General features: G+C 37.0%; 1 protein-coding gene across 1 annotated transcript in view; it reads left to right on the top strand.

The window, feature by feature from the left end:
• The window catches only part of AAK1 (AP2 associated kinase 1), a 234,536-nt gene extending 213,905 nt beyond the window's left edge, over positions 1 to 20,631 (top strand). Inside the window, exons 17-21 of the mRNA XM_042780842.1 lie at positions 15,083 to 15,184; positions 16,497 to 16,598; positions 17,969 to 18,079; positions 19,525 to 19,635; positions 20,537 to 20,631. Of these exons, the coding sequence (XP_042636776.1) occupies positions 15,083 to 15,184; positions 16,497 to 16,598; positions 17,969 to 18,079; positions 19,525 to 19,635; positions 20,537 to 20,631 (521 nt within the window). The remainder of the gene's footprint in view (positions 1 to 15,082; positions 15,185 to 16,496; positions 16,599 to 17,968; positions 18,080 to 19,524; positions 19,636 to 20,536) is intronic.
• The last annotated feature ends 544 nt before the right edge of the window (positions 20,632 to 21,175 follow it).

Here is a 21,175-nt window from a genome sequence, read left to right as displayed (position 1 = left end):
TACTCCATCTTCATTATTAAGGTTGACTCTATTTTGAAGAAGCAGCTCTTCTCCAGTTGTATTTTGAATACCTTCCAACCTGAAGGGCTCATCTTTCAGCACTGTATCAGACAGTGTTCTGCTGCTATTCATAAGATTTCACTGGCCCCTTTTTTCAGAAGTAGATTGTCAGGCCCTTCTTCCTAGTCTGTCTCAGTCTAGAAGCCCCACTGAGACCTGTCCACTGTGGATGACCCTGCTGGTATTTGAAATACTGGTGGTAGAGCTGCCAGTATCACAGCAGCACACAAGCCACCACAGCATAGCAAGCTGACAGACGAGTGGTAGCTAATTGCTATAAAGATGGTAAATGTTATTACAACTTTGGTTCTCAATTCCTATTCCTAGTTATTACATAGTTGTACATAACATTAGTATTTTTTTCTCTGTAGAAGTCTGCTTGCTCTTATGACTTTTAACCTTTTTGTACAACTGGGACCTGCTAAAATAGATTTCCTTGGTATAATGATTGTTGAACTATAGGTAAAGAACACTGGATAATTATAGATTTTATTGTCTAAAGAACATTTTTTGTTTTTTAAAGCACTGTAAAACATTTTCTAAGAAAATAGGCAGTCTGATAATCATCACCATGAGCATGTATGCATTCACAAAGCTGCCAAGTGAAGCATGGCTAGTGAATCTCCAATTATTTCATAGGTGCTAATATGCTGTGTATTCATTTGTTTTGTCTTCTGTTTGCTTTAGGGAACAAACTGTAGATAGTACCAAGTTCTAAAATAAAATTGGAAAGATTGAGAGTTTTTCTCTGGGAATTAGGGAAAAGATTTTTGTATGAACTCCTCAATCCAGATCCCACAATACTGTGTTCCATAAGACTAATAAGCGGGAATGTTTTAGTTGCCCCATAAGTGCTGCTTCCTAGAATTATAAACTTTTTTTTTTTTCCTTTAAGTACCTTTTAGTTTGTAGTGCTCCAACATCGCTTGAAGAGTAAGCAAGAGAAACTGCATTTTCTTTGTCGTTTGTTGTCAGCTTGGGCATTTTTCTCAAAGCTGTTTGCTTGACATCTTCCTCACTTCCAGCAGCTCTCCTGTGATGTTAAAATGTCCAGGGTTGATCATAGTACATAAGTGTTTACTCTGGAAAGGTTGTCTTGCTGCATGTTCATTTATCTAATATGAATTTGAAATTACCCGTATTTCTCAGGGTATGGTGTTTGACTTTTGCTTCAATTTACAGATGTCACAAATGGATTAGTTTCTGGTTTCTCAGTGATAGGAACTATTTATAGTCACTGAGTTTTAAAAGCAGCATCTATCATCACAAGATGTTAGGGTTTACACTCCAACTTAGACAAGACATAAATTTCCAATGCCATAAAGCTGAACAGCTGCATCATCTTTTTTTGATCAAGCTTACATAAGGCTATTCTATGTTTGTTAGCTCAGTCGTGGTTTGTATGAACAGGCCTTGAGTGAGCCCAAATAAATGGGTTTTATTAGCACCCCAAACCCAACTCAGTGTCATCAAGTTGATTCTGACTCAAAGCAACGCTGTAGGACAGAGTAGAACTGCCCGCATAAGGTTTCTAAGGCTGTAAATCTTTGTGGAAGCAGACTGCCTTATTTTTCTCCCATAGAGCAGCTTTGGGTATGAACTGCTAACCATTTGATTAGCACCCAAATGCCTTAACCTCTGCACCACCAGAATTCCTTAGCACCCCAAGTGGGTATCTTTTCTCTTGTTAGGTTAAAAGAGAAGGTCACATTTGCAGTGTATCTCAGTCTCATGTTAAGGTATGGATTGTTATTATGTCATCTTGAACTGGTTATGAAAGATTTGTCATCTTATCTTGTGGTATCACAGTGGTTAAAGCACTTAGCTGCTAACCAAAAGGTCAGTGGTTTGAACCTACTAGCCACTCCATAGGAAAAAAAGATGTGGCACTCTGCTTCTGTAAAGATTCAAACCAAAAACCAAACTCACTGCCATTGAGTCAATTCCAACTCATAGCAACCCTTCCTTGGGTTTCTGCGGCGGTATTTCTACAGAAGTAATTGCCCAGTCTTCCTTCCACAGAGTAGCTGGTGGGTTTGAACCACCAGCCTTTTGGTTAGCAGTCAGATGCCTTGGGGACTGTGCCACTAAAGTCAAAATACCTATGGGACAGTTTTACTCTGTCCTATAAGGTCACTATGAATTAGAATTGACTTGATAGCAGTGGGTTTGAGTTTGTGTTGATTGGTAAATTTAATGGTCAAGTCTTGAGAAGAGACGTATAAGAGAACAATCTGAAATGGATTTAGTAATTCCTAGCTCCAACTCTAGCAACTGTCTACTTCACACACACACACACACACACACACACACCATTACCCTTGTAACTACTGCTACTTGAGTTTGTGCTTGAGAGGAAAAGGGGAGATGTTCACAAGCATCTTACATGTTCCTTTAATTTAAAAATACTAATAATCCTCACCTTTAAAAGCACTCTTGCTTGGTGTCCATTGTCCAGGCCAAATCATTATGGATCCATTTTTCTTTAGTGGTCCCCTTGCCAGTCCTTTGGCCATGCATGATTTCAGCACTTCCCATGGTCTTAACCCTGACTTATTTTTGTCTGGGAACCCCAGAAATTTGAGATAGAACTGAATATAGTAGTAGGAATGGGATATGATAACACTTCCAACAGAAAAACATGAGAAGATAATTCATAAAAAGAATTATAAGTTACTAGTCAAGTTTTTAGGAGCTCTGTGGCATAGTGCCTAAGGCATTTGACTGCTAACCAGAAGGCTGGCAGTTCAAATCCACCAGCCACTCCTCAGAAGGAAGGTTGGGCAATCTATTTCTGTAGTGATACCGCCTCAGAAACCCAAGGAGGGGTCACTATGAGTCAGATCTGATAGAGGGCAGTGCGTTGCATTTGTGTTGTGTCAAGTTTTTAAAAAAAATTCATCATCACAATGAATCTAAGAAGTGCTTATTATAAAGCAGTGAGATGCTGTTATTTCAGCTATTCAGTTGGTAAAGATAGGAAAAATAACAACCTTAGGCTTGGAGAAGGGATAGGAAAACAGACCTGTGAATATCTTGCTGGTGGGCTTTGTCAGTTCAACTCTTAGAGAGGAGTGTGGCAGTTGATAACAAAAGTCTTTAATATTTTACTTTCTCTTGGACTTATCACTTCTGTTTTCTAAAAAATTCTAAGAAAACTTGAGTATGCATGAATATTTGTCTATAGATATATTCATTGAGGGTGCATTCATAATTGCCAAAATTAAGTAGATATCGAACAATCAGAAATTGGTTAAATGAATTCCATCCATTTATTGAAATATTCAGCAAGTAAAAGTGATATTGCAGAATAATGTTTGTGGCTTTGGGAGATGGTTATATTAGTTATAGTTAAGATTTATTGTTGAGTGAAAGGGTTGATATAGTCCCTAAGACATTTGACTGCTAACCAGAAGGTTGGTGGTTCAAACCCACCAGCCACTCCACAAAAGGAAGATGGACCTATCTACTTCTGTAAAGATTTACTGCCTTGGAAACCCAGTGGGGGTCACTATGAGTCAGAATCGACTCCTTGGCAGTGAGTTTGGTTTATTGGTTTGAAAGCATTGAGAAGCAATGTGTGTGTTTCCAGTTTGTTACATATAAAAATGCATAGGAAAAGATTGGAAGGATACTCATGAAAAATTCTAAGTAGTGAATGTATCTAGAAGTGGGCTTATGGATAGATTTTACTTTTATCCCTTGGCTTAGCTGTATTTCCTAATTCTTCCTAATAAACATGTTTACTTTTTAACAAACGACTTTTGTAATAAGGGATAAAACAATAGAAGTTATTTTTTTCAAATGTGCAGCGAGCTCAGGTCCTCCCCTTTTTTCTCACCCTGTTCTTCTGTCTGCTTTTCTGGGCTGAGTTTGCATGTTGAACAGCGTGTTGAGTCAGCTCTCTACATTTTCCAAAACTTGCTGCCTTGGGGCCAGTCATCTTGCTGCCTGTGCTGCTGAGATGCCCTCTGAGTGTCCTTCTCTGCCGTGATTACCAAATTAGAATTAGAATATACCAACCGTCCACTTTCATCTTTCCATTCTATCTTTTAAGCAACCAGTTACTACTTCCTATTTTTCCCTTCACATTGATGATTGGCTATTAGAGGTAGATAAGACCTTTAATTTTATCTTCATTTTTTTTTAAATAGGGAAACTTAGATCCAAAGAAAGTAAGTGATTTTCCCAAAAAGCCTCACAAATTTAGTGCAGAAGGGAGGTTTCTTACTTCTTAGTAGCATTTTTTCTGTTAAGCTTTGCTGCTGCCTTACCATATCTTACTTTATTCAAGGAGTTCTCTTTATTGACCCTTATCCCAAGGCACAAGTAAAATATGGAATTATATCCATTTTCACTACTGTAAACACTGACATCTGTAGTTAGGTGACCCCTTATATAATGCTCTTACTTAAGGAGAGATTAATTCCCTTGTATGTACCAAGCGCTTTGTTATATATACCAGTTAATTCTGTTAAATACAGCCATTTAATCCTGACAACCCAACGTTGTTGGTAGGTGTAGTCAAGAACAAAATACTGCCTGTCCTACGCCATCCTCACAACTGTTGCCATAATTGAGCCCATTGTCACAGTTATTGTGTCAGTCCATCTCGTTGAGGGTCTTCCCCTTTTTCACTGACTCTTTACCCAACAGGATATCATTCTCCAGGGACTGGTCCCTTCTGACAGCATGACCAAAGTCAGGCCATTCTCACTTCTAAGTAGCATTGCATTTGTACTTTCTCTGAGATAGATTTGTTCATTCTTCTGGAAGTCCATGGTATATTCAGTGTTCTTCGACAGCATCTCAATTCTTTTATGGTCTTTCTTATTCATTGTCTAGCTTTTACATGCATAAGAAGCTATTGAAAGTACTATGGCTTGGGTCAGAAGTGGACCTCAGTCTTCAAAGTGACATCTTTGCTCTTTAAAACTTTGAAATCTTTTGCAGAAGATTTGCCCTGTGCACTACTACAATGCTGATTTCTTGACTGCTGCTTCCATGGGCATTTGATTGTGAATCCAAGTGAAATGAAATCCTTGACAACTTCAGTCTTTTCTCTGTTTATCATGATCTTGCTTACTGATGAGGATTTATGTTTTCTTTATGTTGAGCTGTAATCCATACTGAAGGCTGTGGATTTTGATCATCAGTGTTTCAGATCCTCTTTGCTTTTAGCAAACAAGGTTGTGTCATCTGCATATTACAGGTTGTCATTGAGTCTTCTTCCAACCCTGATGCTGCCTTCTTCATATAGTCCATCTTCTTGGATTATTTGCTCAGCATACAGATTGAATAATTATGGTGAAAGGATACAACCCTGATGCACACCTTTCCTGATACTAAACCATGCAGTATCCCCTTCTTTTTGAATGACTGCCTTTTGGTATGTGTACAGGTTCCTCATGAGCACAAATAAGTGTTCTGAAATTCCCATTCTTTGCAGTGTTATCCATAACTCTATAAAATAATTCATATATAGTTCATATTCTCATTTTACAGGTGAGAAAACTGCTTAGAAAAGTTAAGTAACTTAACTAACATAAATTCAGCTCCTTTTGCTCTTTCATATTGCTTATTTATGTTCTGGCATTTTGCAGACCTCAGTTACAGTTTTTTAATAAAAAGTACAGTATCACAATAAAAGGTAAAATAAATAAAAGAATAAATAATCCAAAACTAGTTGCCATGGAGTCCACTCCAACTCATGGACACCTCATCTGTGTCAGAGTAGAACTGGTTCCATAGAGTTTTCTTTTTAAAAAAGACAGGTATAAATTAAAAAAAAAAAAAAATTCTTATTATGGAAACAACCTGTGTGCCCATCAGCAGAAAACTGGATAACCAAACTATGGTACATACACAAAATGGAATACTATGCAACACTAAAGAATAATGTAGAATCTGCAAAACACTGCATAACATGGATGAACTTGGAGGACATGATGTTGAGTGAAATAAGTTAATCACAGAAGGACAAATATATTATTAGTTCATTATTGTAAAAAGTCAAGGAAAGGTTTGTATATGGAAGGATACTTTCTTTGTTGGTTACCAGGGCTGGGAGGGAAGGAAAGGGAACACTGCAAAAAAAAAAAAAAGAAAAAATTTCATTGATCCATGTCCCAAAAAAAAATTCTTACTGCACTTTGAATGAAAGTTTACAGAACAAATTGGTTTTCCATTCAGCAATTTATAACATTTTGTTTTGTGAAGTGATTGCAATCCCCACAGTGTAATGACACTCTTCCCACTTCCTCTTTGTATTTCCTATTTCCATTCCTACTTTCCTATCCCTTGCTGCCTTCTGAGCTTATCTCAAGCAAATGATGCCCTTTTGTTCTCATATGGTAGCTTGTTCTAAGAAGTGCATACCTCCATGGTGCTATTGTTCACCTTATAGGCCTGTCTATTGTTTGGCTGAAAGTTGAGCCATGGAGGTAAGTTCAGTTCCAGGGCTGAAAGGTATCTAAGGGCCCTAGTCTTGGGGATTCCACCATTCTTGATCAGACCAGTAAGCCTTGTCTTTTTTTTTATTATTTTGAATTTTGTTCCACATTTGTCTTTCCCTCTATCCAGGACCTCCTACTGTGACAACTCCTTTCAGAGCTATTGACAGTAGTAGCTGGGCACTTTTCTTCACTCTTCTTTGTGCTGGATGGGGAGAGACCAACAGGTGTACCTTTGATAGCTACTCACACGGTTTTAAAGCTCCAGTTGCTACTCACTAAAGTACTATGTAGAACATTGTCTTTGTGGACTGTGTTATGCTAATTGACTTTAGTGTTGCTTGAGACTATGGTCTTAAGCCCCCTATGATCAGCGACTCATTCCCTTAAAGTGTTTGGTTATGGCTTAGAAATTTTCAAAACTTTGCCCCTTGTATGCTCTGCTATACTCATGGATGTATTTATTTCTAGCAAATATAGATACATATGTAGAAATGTCCTCTGTCAAACCTATGTATATTCATGTGTGTAGTTCCATTCACCTTCCCACCCCTGTTCAGTTTACATGTCTATCTGTGTATCCACTTGTAGATTATTGTTACTACTGTTATTGCAGTATTGTGTATGTAATGGTATTTATCTTTGCTGCCTTTAGCTCTTGTGCTCCTCCCAGTGTCTTCCTTTGCCTTGATCATTTTGCACAGGCTTCTTATTGTATATGTCCTATTCACCCAAGTTAATACATGTCTACCTTCTAGTGAATAATTTACCCTCCCTTCCTTTTTCACCCCTGGTAACCTTCAAAGAATGATTCTTTCAGTGTGTAAATGTTTTCTTGACTTATTATAGTAGTGGTCTCATATAATATTTGTCCTTTTGTGATTGACTAATTTCACTCAGCATAATGTCCTCCAGGTTCATCTATGTTATGAGGTGTTTTGCAGATTCATTGTTATTTTTTAATATTGCATAGTATTCAGTTGTGTCTATGTACCATAGTTTGTTTATCCATTCATCTGTTGATAGGCATTTAGTTTGTTTCCATCTTTTTGCTATTGTGAATAATGCCATGATGAACATGAGTGTGCATATATATGTTTATGTCACAGCTCTTACTTCTCTAGGATATATACCTAGTTGTAGGATGGCTGCATCATATTGTATTTCTATTTCCAACTTTTTAAGCACCTGTTTTCCACAACAATTGCTCCATTTTACAGTTGTACCATTTTACACCAGCAGTGTATGAGTGTTCTTGTTTCTCCATGCCCTCGTTAGCATTTGTTGTTTTCTGTGTTTTTGAACTTTGCTATTGATGCTAGATGGGATGACACTTCATTGTTGTTTTGATTTGCAAGTTAGAATCAACTCAATGGCAGTAGGGTTTTTTTTTTTTTTTTGATTTAATGGCTGCTTGATCACAAGCATTTCTTTGTGTGTTTGTTGGCCACCTGAATGTCTTCTTTGGTGAAGTGTCTGTTCATGACCCCTGCCCATTTTTTAAATTAAATTGTTTGCCCTATTGTTGTTGAGATGTTAAAGTTTTCTATAAATTTTAGAAATTAGTCTCTTGCCCGGTATGTCGTTGCCAAAATTTTTTTCCCAATCTGTAGGTTCTCTTTTTTATCTTTTGGTGAAATCTTTTGATACACAAAAATGTTTAATTTTCAGGAAGTCCCAGTCATCTAGTTTTTCTTCTGCTGTTTGTGTGTTTTTAGTTTTGTTTGATAGTATATTTATGCAATATATTAAGGCCCCTTAGTTTGCCTCTGTTTTTTCTTTGGTGATTTTTATAGTTTCAAGTTTTACATTTAGGTCTTTGATCAGTCTTGAGTTAGTTTTTGTATATAGTAAGAGATATGGATCCTGTTTCATTTTTATGCAAATAAACAGTTTTACCAGCACCATTTGTTGAGAAAGACTATCTTTTCCCCCATTTAATGGGTTTCAGCCCTTTGTCCAAGATCAGCTGTCCATAGGTGGATGGATTTACTTTTGGGTTCTCAATCATGTTCCATTAGTGTCTCTCATTGTACTCATACCAGGCTTTTTTTGACACTGTGGCTGTATGATAGGTTTTGAGATCAGGAAGTGTGAGACCTCCTACTTTGTTCTTCTTCTTTAGTAGTGCTTTTGTTATCCAAGGTCTCCATCCTTTCCATATACAGTTGATGATTAGTTTCTCTAACTCTCTAAAGGATGAATATGAAGTCCGGAGTGGAATTTCATTATATCTGTAGATCGCTTTGGATAGTATTGATGTTTTCACAATATTAAATTTTCTTATCCATGAGCATGGTATATTCTTCCATTTCTGTAACTCTCTTTTAGATTCTTGTAGTAGTAGTTTGTACTTTTTTTTTTTTGTATAGGTCTTTTTCATCTCTGGTGAGATTTATTCCTAAGTACTTCATCTTTTGGGTGGCTGTTGTAAATGGTATTGTTTTCCTGATTTCCTCGTCAAAATTCTTGTTGTTAGGGTAGAGGAATCCAATGAATTTTTGTATATTGATGTCATACCCTAAACACTTTACTGAATCCTTCTATTAATTCCAGTAGTTTCTTTTTTGAGTCTCTGGGATTTTCTGCAAATAGAGATAATTTACTAGTTCTTTGACAATTTGAATGCCTTTTATTACCCTTTCTTGCCTTTTTACTCTGATTAGGGCTTCCAGTACAGTATTGAGTAGGAATGGTGAAAATAAGGGAAATGTTTTCAGTCTCTCTCTGTTGAGAGTAATGTTGACCATTGGTTTTGTGTATGTGCCCTTGATTATGTTTTGGAGCTTCCTTTCTATTCCTATTTTGCTGAGTGTTTGTATCAATAACGGGTGTTGGATTTTGTCAAATGCCTTTTCTGCATTGATTGATATGATCATGTGATTCTTTCCCTTTTTTTATCTATGTGGTAGATTATACTGATTGTTTTTCTACTGTTAACCATCCTTACATATCTGGTAAGAATCCTACTTGGTCATGATGTGTTATTTCTTTGATACGTTGTTGGATTCTGTTTGCTAAGATTTCATTGAAAATTTTTGTATCCATGTTCATAAGGAATATTGATCTATAATTTTCTTTTTAGTATTATCTTTGTCTGGTTTTGGTATCATGGTTATTTGCTTCATAGAATGACTATTCCGTCCTTTTCTGTGTTCTAGAATAGCTTGAGTAGAATTGGTGCTAGCTGTTCTCTGAATGTTTGGTAGAATTCCACTAGTGATGCCATCTGAGCCAGGACTTATTATTGTTTTTGTTTTTGTTTTTTTTTAATTACCTGTTCAATTTCTTCTTTTGTGATGGGTCTGTTCAAATTTTCTGCCTCTGATAGTGTTAGGTAGTGTGTTTCTGGAAATTTGTTTGTTTTGTATAGGTTTTCAAATTTGTTGGAGTAAAGTTCTTTATAGTATTCTGTTATCCTTTTTATTTCTGTAGGTTCTGTTGTGACATTGCCTATTTCATTTCTTATTCTTGTTATGTACATTTTCTTCTTCTTTTCCTTTGTTAAATTTACCCGTGGTTTGTCAATTTTATTAATCCTTTCAAAGAACTAAGTCTAGTCTTGTTGGTTGTTTCTGTTGTTTTTCTGTTTCATTTATTCCTGCTCTAATCTTTATTTTCTTTCTTCTGGATACTGTAGACTTTTTTGGGGGGCTGCTCTTTTTCTAATTATTGGAGATGTTGGATTAAGATGTTGATTTTGATTCTTTCTTCTTTTCTGATGTGTGCATTTACTGACTTGCTGCTTTTGCTGAGTCCCAAAGGTATTGGTATGTGTATTTTCATTCTCGTTTTATTCAAGGAATTTTTTAGATTTCATATTTAATTTCATGTATTACCCAGTAGTTTTTTAATAAAGTATTACTCCATTTCCATGTCTTTGATCTTTTTTCCTTGATCTTCCTGTTGTTGATTTCTAATTTTATAGCATTGTGATCTAAAAGGGTACTTTGTTAGTATTTTGATTTTTAAAAATGTATTGAGGTTTGTTTTGTGTACTAACATATGGTCTATTGTGGAGAATGTTCCATGTGCACTGGAAAGGAATGTATATTGTGCTGTTGGGTGGAATGTTCTGCATACATCTGTGGGGTGCAGTTGTTGATTGTGTTCTTTAGATCTTCTATAGTTCTGTTAAGTTTCTTTATAGTTCTTCCATACTTCATCGAAAGTGGAGTATTAAAGTCTCTCACTATTAATGTGGAGTTAGCGATTTATCTTTTTCAATACTGTTAAAGTCTGATGTATGTATTTCGGGACTCTTTCATTGGGTATAGACATAGACATTTATTATGATTATGTCCTCTCGTTCAATTGACTCTTTAATCATTATATAATGGCCTTCCTTGTCTCTTTTGTTGGTTTTTGACTTAAAGTTTGCTGTATTTATCTGTTTCAATTTAATATTGAAATTAATATTGCCCCTCTTGTTCATTTTTGGTTGCCATTTTATTGTTACCTATTTTGTCTGTTCTTTGATTTTTAGCTAATTTTTGTCTTTATGCCTAAGGTATGTCTCTTGTAGACGGCAGATTGGTGGGTCATGTTTTCTTACCTATTCTGTTACTCTCTGTCTCTTGACTGTCATTTAAATTCAGTGTAATTATCAATAGCTATGAATTTACTTCTATAATTTTGCTGCTTTTTTTTCAATGGGGGTGTATGTATGCTGTTGATAGTTTCTTTGTTCCATATATTTTTTTGTAGTGAGTTCTTTTTTTTTTTTAATGGATTTTCTTATCATTTCCTTCATTGCTGTCATTTTAGTGTTTAATGAGTATGATTTTCTTCTTTTTTGTTTTGGTAAGGTCTATTAATTTTCTTTGAGGTAACCCTGTAGCTTATTATTCTCTTCACAAGTTTAAAACAGCTTCTATCTTGACATTGTCATGGCTTCCTCTCCATTTGAAACTTCAGAATTACATTAACTCCCTCTTTTTGCTTTGTAGTTGTCATTGTTTACAAATGGATCTCTGATTCCCTATATCCAGTCTTATAGATTTGTTTTTGATACTTCTATATCTGGTCAGATTTCTAAGTGATGTTGTTGTGTGTCTTAATCTCAAGTGGTTGTCTGCCATTGTTTGTTCTCTGTACAAAGCACTCCCTTTAGCATGTCTTGTAAAGTTGATCTGTTTTTTAAATTTTTTCTTACTTTCTGTTTATATGGAAATGTCCTAATTTCACTATCATGTTTGAGGGACAGTTTTGCTGCTAGATACATAATTTTTTATCAGTAGTTCTTTTCTTTCAGGTTTTTTTAGGTCATCCCATTGCCTTCTTGCCTGTATAATTTCTGCCAGAAATCAGAGTTTTGTCTTACTGGTTCTCTTTGTAGGTAATTTTTTGTTTTTCCCAAGTTGCTTTCAGAATTCTCTTTGTCTTTGGTTTTGGAGAGTTTTGTTATGATATGTCTTGGTGATTTTCTTTTGAGATCTGTCCTATTTGGAGTTTGTTGAGCTTCTTGAATGCATATCTTCTGATTTCTCATGATATTAGGGAAGTTTTCTTCCAGCAAATCTTCAATAATTTTTGTGGTGCCTTTTTTTTTTTTTTTGGTCTCTTTCCTATTCTGGAATTGCAGTCACATGTAAATTATAAATTATTCCTCTTGATGAGTGTTCCACATAATTATTAAGATTTCTTTTTCTTAATTTTTTTTTCCTTTTTTTTTTTTTTTGGCAGTGTTTCCTCCCCTCTACTCCCACCCCTGGTAACCATCAAAGAAAGTTTCCTTCCACATGTAAACCTTTCCTTGACTTTTTACAATAGTGGTCTAATACAATATTTATCCTGTGATTGGCTTTATTTCACTCAGCATAATGGCCTCCAAGTTCATCCACATCATGCAGTGTTTTACCGATTCTACATTATTCTTTAGTCCAACACAAACATTTCTTAAATAGCTTTGCCATTGTGCATGGGACCATGTCTAAGTGAAGACCCTTCCTCCTATGTTGATGGAGGTAGGCAGACCCTGTAGGCAGCATGTGGAAAGAACTTTGATGTCATATCCATGACTTTTCTTTGACTTTGGAAAAGTCATACATTCTCATAGTCTCTGATCTCCTTTCTCCTCAACCATATTAGTATTCTGAAATCTAGGACTTTTTATGTATAATAAATGGAAATAAGCATTATACTCCACAAATGTAAGCGATGGTTATTGTTATGATGGCATTTAGAGGACAGTCACCAAGTAATTGAGAGCTTTCCCTCACTGGAGAGTCCATTTGTACATGCTGTCCACCTTACATATGCTGTGGCATATGTAAGTCTCACACCTACTTGTCCTAGTTTTCTACCTGGAATTACCTCTCCCTTGCCCCTTCCACCCAATATTTGAATATTCCCAAGCAACAGTGAGGTTAGTCACAAATAAGCCTCCCTAATTTTGGCACTTCACCCATTCCATCTTATTACATAACACACACACACACACACACACACACAGATTCTTTTGTATTCTGTCACATGATTTTAGCTAATAAAAAAATTGGATTCTTATTCTTGTTGAAGTGTACCAAACTTTTTACAGTTGATACCTTATCCTTCCCAACCTCCAACCAAGCCATAAGACAGAGATGTGACAGAGTATGAGAGGGCTCATACACTGGGGCTGCAGAGATCAATAAGACACCTTTCCTGCCTGTAGTCACCCTGTAAGAGAAGTGAGTGAAGAGTGCTCCAGAAAGTTTCTAACTTGGCAGGGAAGGTAGGGAAAGGCTTAAAGAAGATGATGCTTGACTGATCAACACAGAATGTAGATAGAGGTATCTCCATTTTATAGATGTGGAAATAGTGTCAGAAGGTTAGGGAACTCTACCCCATGGTCTTAGCTGGTCACTGGAGAAGCTATAATTTAGACGCCATAAAAGCACTAGCCTAAGGTTTTACACCAAATTAAACTGCTGCATGAATGACAAGTCATTTTGGGTCTTTTTATCCAGTGCTGCACAATATTGCAAATACATGAGTGCTGTAAAATGAAAGAAGCTTTTTTTTTTTTTTAAGGAATAAAACAAAATTAGAGCTCACGAATAGTGAAACATTAGACTCCTTAGGAAAACCATTTTATTTTTTCATCAATATACTAGAATATGGATCCAATAAAATGTTACATACATGTACTTGAACTTTAAGTCACTTCCTTTTTTCAAACAAATAATGTTAGTTTTATCTTAATGACAATTTATTTTTGAAGAGGAAAATAGCACTGTTAGCATGTCTTTAACTGGTCAGGTCATGGAATTAGTCTGGCCTCAGTCTCCTTGTATATAAAAGGAGATATGCGCTTTACAGTCCCTTCATATAGACTCTCTGGTTCATTATATTGTTTCAAGTTGATGCTCTTCTTGTAATAAGTTAAAGGGAAATAGATGGTTGTGAGTGGATCAGGGCTAAAGGAGTCATTTTGGAAAGAATCTTAATACGTATACATTGTCATACATAAATTACTATGTATGACAAACCTGGTGGTTTCTCAGGTCCTTTTATTTCTTAGCAAAAAAAGATATCCAAAGTAATCCATCTACAGGTTTAAGTAAATTTTGTGAGATTTGGCCAGAGAATAATGAGTACCAGCATGTCACAGGTACATAGTTGATAGATGATAAATGGTTGTTGAAATTAATTTAGGTGAGGTTGAATAGATTTTCTTAGTGAGTTAGAAACTATCTAAATGTAAGACCTCTCCCAAAAAAAGATTCAAACCTAAGGCCAGGAAGGGAAATGAATACACAAAGACTTGTATGGAAATGTTTATAGCAATGTAACTCCAACAGATATACTTCCATACAGTGGAATACTACTCAGCAACAAAACAATGCACTACTGATACATACCACAACATGGATGAATCTCAAAAGCTTTATGCTAAATGAAGCCAGACCCTAAAGACTACATATCATATAATTTCATTAAAGGCAAAACTGTAGTGACAGTGGTTGCTAGGGTCTGGAGGATGAGAAGAGAAGATTGACTACAAAGGGATACAAGGGAACTTTTAAATATTCTGTGCCATTATTACAGTGATGGTTATATAAAAACCAAAACCAAACTCACTGCTGTCAAGTCGAATCTGACTCATAGAGACCCCTCCTTGGGTTTCCAAGGTAGTATCTCTATGGAAGTAGATTGCCCAGTCTTCCTTCCAAGGAGTGGCTGGTGGGTTTGAACTGGCAAGTCTTCTGGTTAGCAGTCAAATGCCTTAGGCATTATGCTACCAGAGCTCCCTAGATGCATATATTTGTCAAAACTCATCAAATTGGGGAAAAAAAAAAAAAAACTTCATCATATTGTACATTTAAAATTCATGACTTTTATTGTACGCAAATTATATTTCAAATAAAAACACACAAACCTAGGGTAGTATCTTGAATGCCTTAACGTAACTACTTCAATTGGGGAGATAAAACAATATTCATTAATAAAACAGTATTCATTTTTATGGCAAATATAAACAAAATTTTGATCCCTAAAATGTGTCTGCATAGAAAGTGGTGAATGATCAACTTATTTTGAGATCTCATTACATTTTTACTTTCTCTTTATCTCTCTGCCCAACCTAGAAAAGCTTATTGAGGGACTCAAATCTCCTGACACTTCTCTTCTGCTGCCTGACCTTTTGCCTATGACCGATCCTTTTGGTAGTACTTCTGATGCTGTAATTGGTAAACTCATCATCTCTGTTTCTTTAGTTATGCGTGATAATGTTTGTCTGTGTCAGGAATAATAAGATCTGGTTAACAGATCTCTAGTGAATAGCCCTAGTGAAAAGTAGAAATGCCACAGTCTTCTGGTTTTGGAATTATGCCTTGTGCTCACCCAGAAGCCAAAGAGTATTTAATCGACTTACAACCCCAAATGAAGTGTTTTCTCTGCCGTCTGGGGCATAACACTGTTATTTTTTGTTTTCTTGTTAACCTGAGATTTCTGGAATGAATTTCTTACAAAGGAGGAGGAATAGGAAAAATACACGTACAAAATTTCATGGATTTTTTTAAAATTTTTATTGCGATTTGGATGAAAGTTTACAGAGAAAATTCATTTTCCATACAGCAGCTCACATACACTTTGTCTCATGACACTGATTGCAATTTCCCACAATACAACAGCTCCCCTTCTAGTTTCTCCCCATAGTTACCTCTTCCCTGTGTCCTTCCCTCCCATGTACTCCTGCCCTCTGAGCTGTCTCCCTGTGTATACACAGCCTTTCTAGTCTCTCATGGAAGATTTTGAGCTGGACCTTAGCTTTATTGAACTTAATGGAATTTAGCAGATTTTTCTTTAGAAGACCATTGTATATAGTGAATATCAGTAACTGAGAAAACACTTTGTCCAGTGGTTAAGCCAAATGAGTAGCATCCAGGGCAGGGGCTTTGGTCTGCTTACTCTCTTGCATTTCCCTGTACTCCAACAGCAAGGCAGGCAAGACCTACAAAATGCCTAAATCCAGTATAATTCTAGTAAGGCCTATCCATAAAGACATAATGATGCCTTTGGGCAAAAGTCCTAGAACTCAAAAATGCCATGACCTTAAAGAGAGATGAGCCTCCAGCTGAGAGATATCATACAGTGCAGAATACCTTCCAGCTTATGAGATGGTTTGAGATGGACTGGTGGCCTTGTCCCCAAGTCTGTCCACTAAGAAAAGCAAAATTACAAGAAGATAGGAAAATGCTTTCAGCCGCTAGCCCTTCTGACATGGAAGAGATCTGCTGGGTGGCTTGTGTTCCACTTTTATGTATAAGAACAGAGAACCTCTGAGACTGGCCCAGTGGTAACGTTGCACTTGCAGGCTCAGTCAGTGAAGTCCATACACTGAAAGCAGCACAAATAAAGTCACTTATTGTGCTTTCCCTCTCATCTGAGATGGGTATTTTAGAAATCTGTAGAAGAAAGCCTTTGCAGAATTTTCTAAAGAACTTTCTGACCTCCTTTCTTTGCTGTTTCCTCTCCTTTCTTATTGCTCTGTCATAAAAGAAAAAGCTGATGCTGCTGTTGAGAGTCTCATACCAGGACTGGAGCCTCCGGTGCCCCAGCGCCTCCCATCTCAGACGGAATCCGTTACCTCGAACCGCACAGGTCAGTCAGGTGTCTCTGTAGCTGCAGGGCTGGTCCATGTGGTGAGCCCTCAGAGCCAATCTCTCCCCCTGGGACAGATGTTGGAGGGCTTATTTTGTAGACTGGCTCGTTCCCCCTAGAATGGATGCCCTGAGTTGTTCTTCGAGCCCCAGCTTCTAGATGTTGATGTTTTCTCACTGAAGAGCAGAGGGTGCTTCCTGGAGCCATGTTCTTTGTAGAGCGATCCCTGGGCTTTCTCTGGCCATCATATTTCTTTATTCAAGATTCTTTTCACTGCTGGCAGGTTGCCTCAACCTCCTTAATTAAAACACTCTTGAGCTGCAAGAATATACTTAACTCTTCCAAGTTGCTGAGCAGTCTTTCCTATCTAACAGTTCAGTGACATCCACTGAGTTCATGTTCTGTGTATTGACATTCTATGTCCAAGACAGAGCTTTCATCATATACAGGTGATTTGCTGCTAAATGGTAGGCAAAATTGAACTCTTGCCTAGATCCAGCATTGCTCTCTCTAAATTCTAAGTTAATTCTTAGTAGAATTTCTTAAATGCTCATACATACAGATTTGATAGCTTTCATTTTTACTGATTCCATAATTACCTTTATAAGAGTGTCTAATATCCTAGCTCAGAACAGAAACAGTGATAAAGCTGCGACATAAGAGAATAACCTCATCCAGGTGAGAGAAAAAAATTAACAGAGACAATATGGTTCCTATTCCTTGTCCTTACTTGGATGCTTTGGAATCTCAGTATTTCTCTTAGAAAATTTTCCCAGAAAACATTTCATGTGTTAAAATGCTTGAACTATGAATTTTGTCTTCCCTCTGTTCTTTAACTGAAAACCAAATCCTGTGTTCAGAGGAGGAATTCAAATTTAAAGAATACTAGTAAGAGGCAGGGTATGGGAATCTGGATAAGTTCTAGAAAGTACGGGTCACGTTCTGCTAATAACAAGCCAGGGGCAGCCCTCTCCTAATCAGCTTGGATGCCTTGGCCTACAGAAACTTTCTTCCATGAATGTGTAAGGAAAATTTAAGTGAAACTCTTTATCCCACATAGCATTTTCTGAGTACTGAATTGCTAAGGTTACATTGGCATCCAAATCACAGACTTGCTTAACCAGCAACCTCTGAGCAAAAAATTCTTCCGTATTTGTATGTTAATGTTAAGAAAAATCTGGAAGTACATATTTCTATAGATGGAAATTCGGAGGACCTACCATGTTTCTGATGGTTTTCTTTCTCCTACTTTGGCTTGAATGTGTAACAGGTAAATAAAATAACTTAAAGGCTAAAGATCTAATCTTATATTGTTGTGTGTGCCATTCAATGCCATCACTGACTTGGGATCCTGTTAATCTGGACTCAAGATTCTCTCACCGGGGAAGATTCCCTACTTGATTCCTCTCTGCTTTCTAACCCTACTACTGATCTCCTGGAAGAGTTTGCCCCTATAGTGATCTCTGCTCCAGCCCATAAAGGTAAACACTTTCTTCTTCTTGGGCCTACATTTATCCTTACAAGAGAAAAACTGAATGGCTCCTGAGAGTTTTCCTTACTGAAAGTCTTTGCTAATGAGTTTTCCTATGCTGGGACAGTGGAAGTTGTTTTCTGGAAGGAGCAAATGTATAGAAAAGAAGAGCTTAAGCCCCTTCTGAAGGAAACTTCCCCAAGATGACTAAAATGAAGTAGCCTTTGGTTGCAGTGGTAATAGCTGAGTTTTTTGTTTTCACCCCTGACAGTACTAAAATTGTTATTTATTTTTTTTAGAGCATGTATAGGGAAGTTAGCTATTGTAAATAATCAAGTCTGACAGGAGTGTGTCAGGAGCAATGTGTAATTACAGAGATGCATCACTTGCAATTAGGTGCTCAGCTGGCACTTGCTGGCCAGTGGGGTGGCTTTAACTAGAATTCAAAGGAACATTCTAACAAACTTCTGCTTGATGTCCCAGTGCATGTGATTTTGTGTCCCAACATTCCCTGAGCCATCCGAGTTTTTTAAAAATCTTTGTCCCATTCACAGAACAGTGAGTCCTTCCAGAAATATTTTGCTTACTTTGTATATAGTGGTTGTTTCTTAGAGCCATTAATTACCACCCCTCCCCACCCCCCATTCCACCTCTACTTTTGAGTTTTGGGAATGTTGCTAGTCAGGTCACTATTTGCTCAGTAAAGAAGACAAATGACTAATACCTCTGTCTTTGTAAATTAGTGGCATTGAAGAGATATCTCATAATAATTATAATTAAATTGTCTTGAGTGGTAGAGGAGCTCTGGTGGGGTAGTGCCTAAGGCACTTGACTGCTAACCAGAAGGCTGGCGGTTCAAACCCACCAGACACTCCTCAGAAGGAAGACCGGGCAATCTACTTCCATAGAGATACCGCCTCGGAAACCCAAGGAGGGGTTGCTATGAGTCAGAACCGACTCAAGGGCAGTGAGTTTGGTTTTGGTTTTGATGAGTGGTAGAGAGAATTCTTGCGATAACATTTATAAAAGAATTAACATGGCCAACTTCTAAGCAGTTGTTTCTGTATCCTTAAATTTTCTGGTTTTGCTACTTTTACTTCAACTCAGGAGGTCGCTAGGTGGCTCAAACAGTTAAGCATTTGATTGCTAGTGCAAAGGCTGGCCATTAAAACCCACCTAGAAGTACCTGGGAAGACAGGCCTGATGATCTTCTTCCAAAAGGTCACAGCCTTGAAGACCCTGTGGAGCAGTTCTGCTCTGCACACAAGGAGCGGCCATGAGTCAGAACTGACTCAGCTGCAACTAACAACAATATTTAAACTCAGAAAAATCACTACCTTCACTTTGAGAACAAGAGTGATTGAACAGTTGGGAACTTTTACCTCTTTCACATTCTCTCATTTGCTAATCTCTACCTCTGTTGTTTCTGCTTGTGTACTTGCATTCTGCATTAAGCTGCAGAAGATAGTAATCTCATCTCAGGTTTTGATGTCCCTGAGGGCTCCGACAAGGTGGCGGAAGATGAGTTTGACCCCATTCCTGTATTGATAACCAAAAATCCACAAGGTAAGAAAGAGAAGATGGAAAAAAAGAGCTTAATACCAGCTCTTTTTGAAATAGTAATGAACCTAATCTACAAGAGGAAAAAAACATTTAATGAAGGAAATTGGTAATGACAATCATTGTGGGCTAGACCAGTATAGTTAGATAGCTAAAAATACAGAGCTTGACCATGGTGTTTATTTAGAGAAAAGCATTTAATAGTTTGATTTTAAAAAGGAAAAAAAAAAAGAAGCTAGATTTAATATTTAATATTTAAAGTATTAAATTAAAAAAATGAAGTGATTTTCAGTCAGTGGAAACTTGAAGGCATGTCCAAAAAAAAAAAAAAAGCACTTAACGTTTTTTTATCATGACTAGAACACTATGATAAATATTCTTCCCAAAGAAATTAACAAGATGCTCTGGTATTATTTACATCTTTTGGGGCATTTATGGAGCATCCTTCTTCCTCCTTGATGGACTAAAATCATTTGAACATGCCATTAAACCCACAAGTGCTATAAAACCTTCTAGTTTTATTTTTTTTAAGCATGTGATCTTAATAACTAATTTCATCCTAAAGTGAGAATTATGATTTTGACTCTCAGGGAGATGGATGGATGTTATCAGGAATTAGGGTACAGCCAGCAATGCTCAGGCAAATATGTATTCGTTTGGAAATGGTATTCTCTTCACTCAGTGTCCTGCCTACTCTGCGGTGTACACAGACTGCCTGAACTTTTGGTGGGAGGCAATGGGTAGCTAATTTATATATTTAAAAATCAACATATAAGAGTTTGCATATGTAAAATGTTGCTTCTCTAGGTTTTTTGTTTCATTCTATTTTCTTCTCCTTTGCTTGCTCTGCACATCTGAACCTTAACCCTCTATGTTTTGTACTGAATTCCTATCTCTCCACTTCCAGGTGGGCACTCTAGAAACAGCAGTGGGAGCTCTGAGTCCAGTCTTCCCAACCTAGCCAGGTCTTTACTGCTGGTGGATCAGCTCATAGACCTGTAGCCGTGACCCAGTAGCAGATGCAGTTGTATAACCTTCGTACCGTAATATACATTTTCATTACGGAATTATAAGAAAAATGATTTTTTTTTTTAAATCTGCAAATAAGGGGCTTCTAGCCCTTATCTCCTACCCCTTGCCTTCTCTTGTAGAAATGATAAGGAAAGAAAATCACTTTGGCCCTCCAGATATTCCTTGGCCAGATTCTCCCTGTTAGTTTTGCCGTGTTTTCTCATTACCTTTCTTCAATAGCATTATCTTAAATCAAGCGCTAGATGCCATGAGCTTCACCTCTGCTGGAATCAACTCCACCAAAAGCTTAACTGTAACTGAAAATAGTGAATTGACACCTTTGTCTCATTCTTGCTAGGAATGGCCTCCCAACTCCTGTCCCCTTTGGTCAGATGCTGACAAATGTGTTTACCTGTTTTGCTTTATATCCTGATGCATTATCATAAGGACATGGCTTCTTCAATTGGTCTTAACTTTAGACGATAGCCTGGAGATGGGTCTGTGCTTTAAGAGAGGGTAGAACTGATTGACTAAT

Source organism: Orycteropus afer, unplaced genomic scaffold (assembly GCF_000298275.1).
Source record: "Orycteropus afer afer isolate SDZICR_OR568_19922 unplaced genomic scaffold, OryAfe1.0 scaffold00065, whole genome shotgun sequence".
In the NCBI taxonomy this organism is placed as follows: Eukaryota; Metazoa; Chordata; class Mammalia; order Tubulidentata; family Orycteropodidae; genus Orycteropus; species Orycteropus afer.
This window is presented reverse-complemented; position numbering and strand designations above follow the sequence as displayed.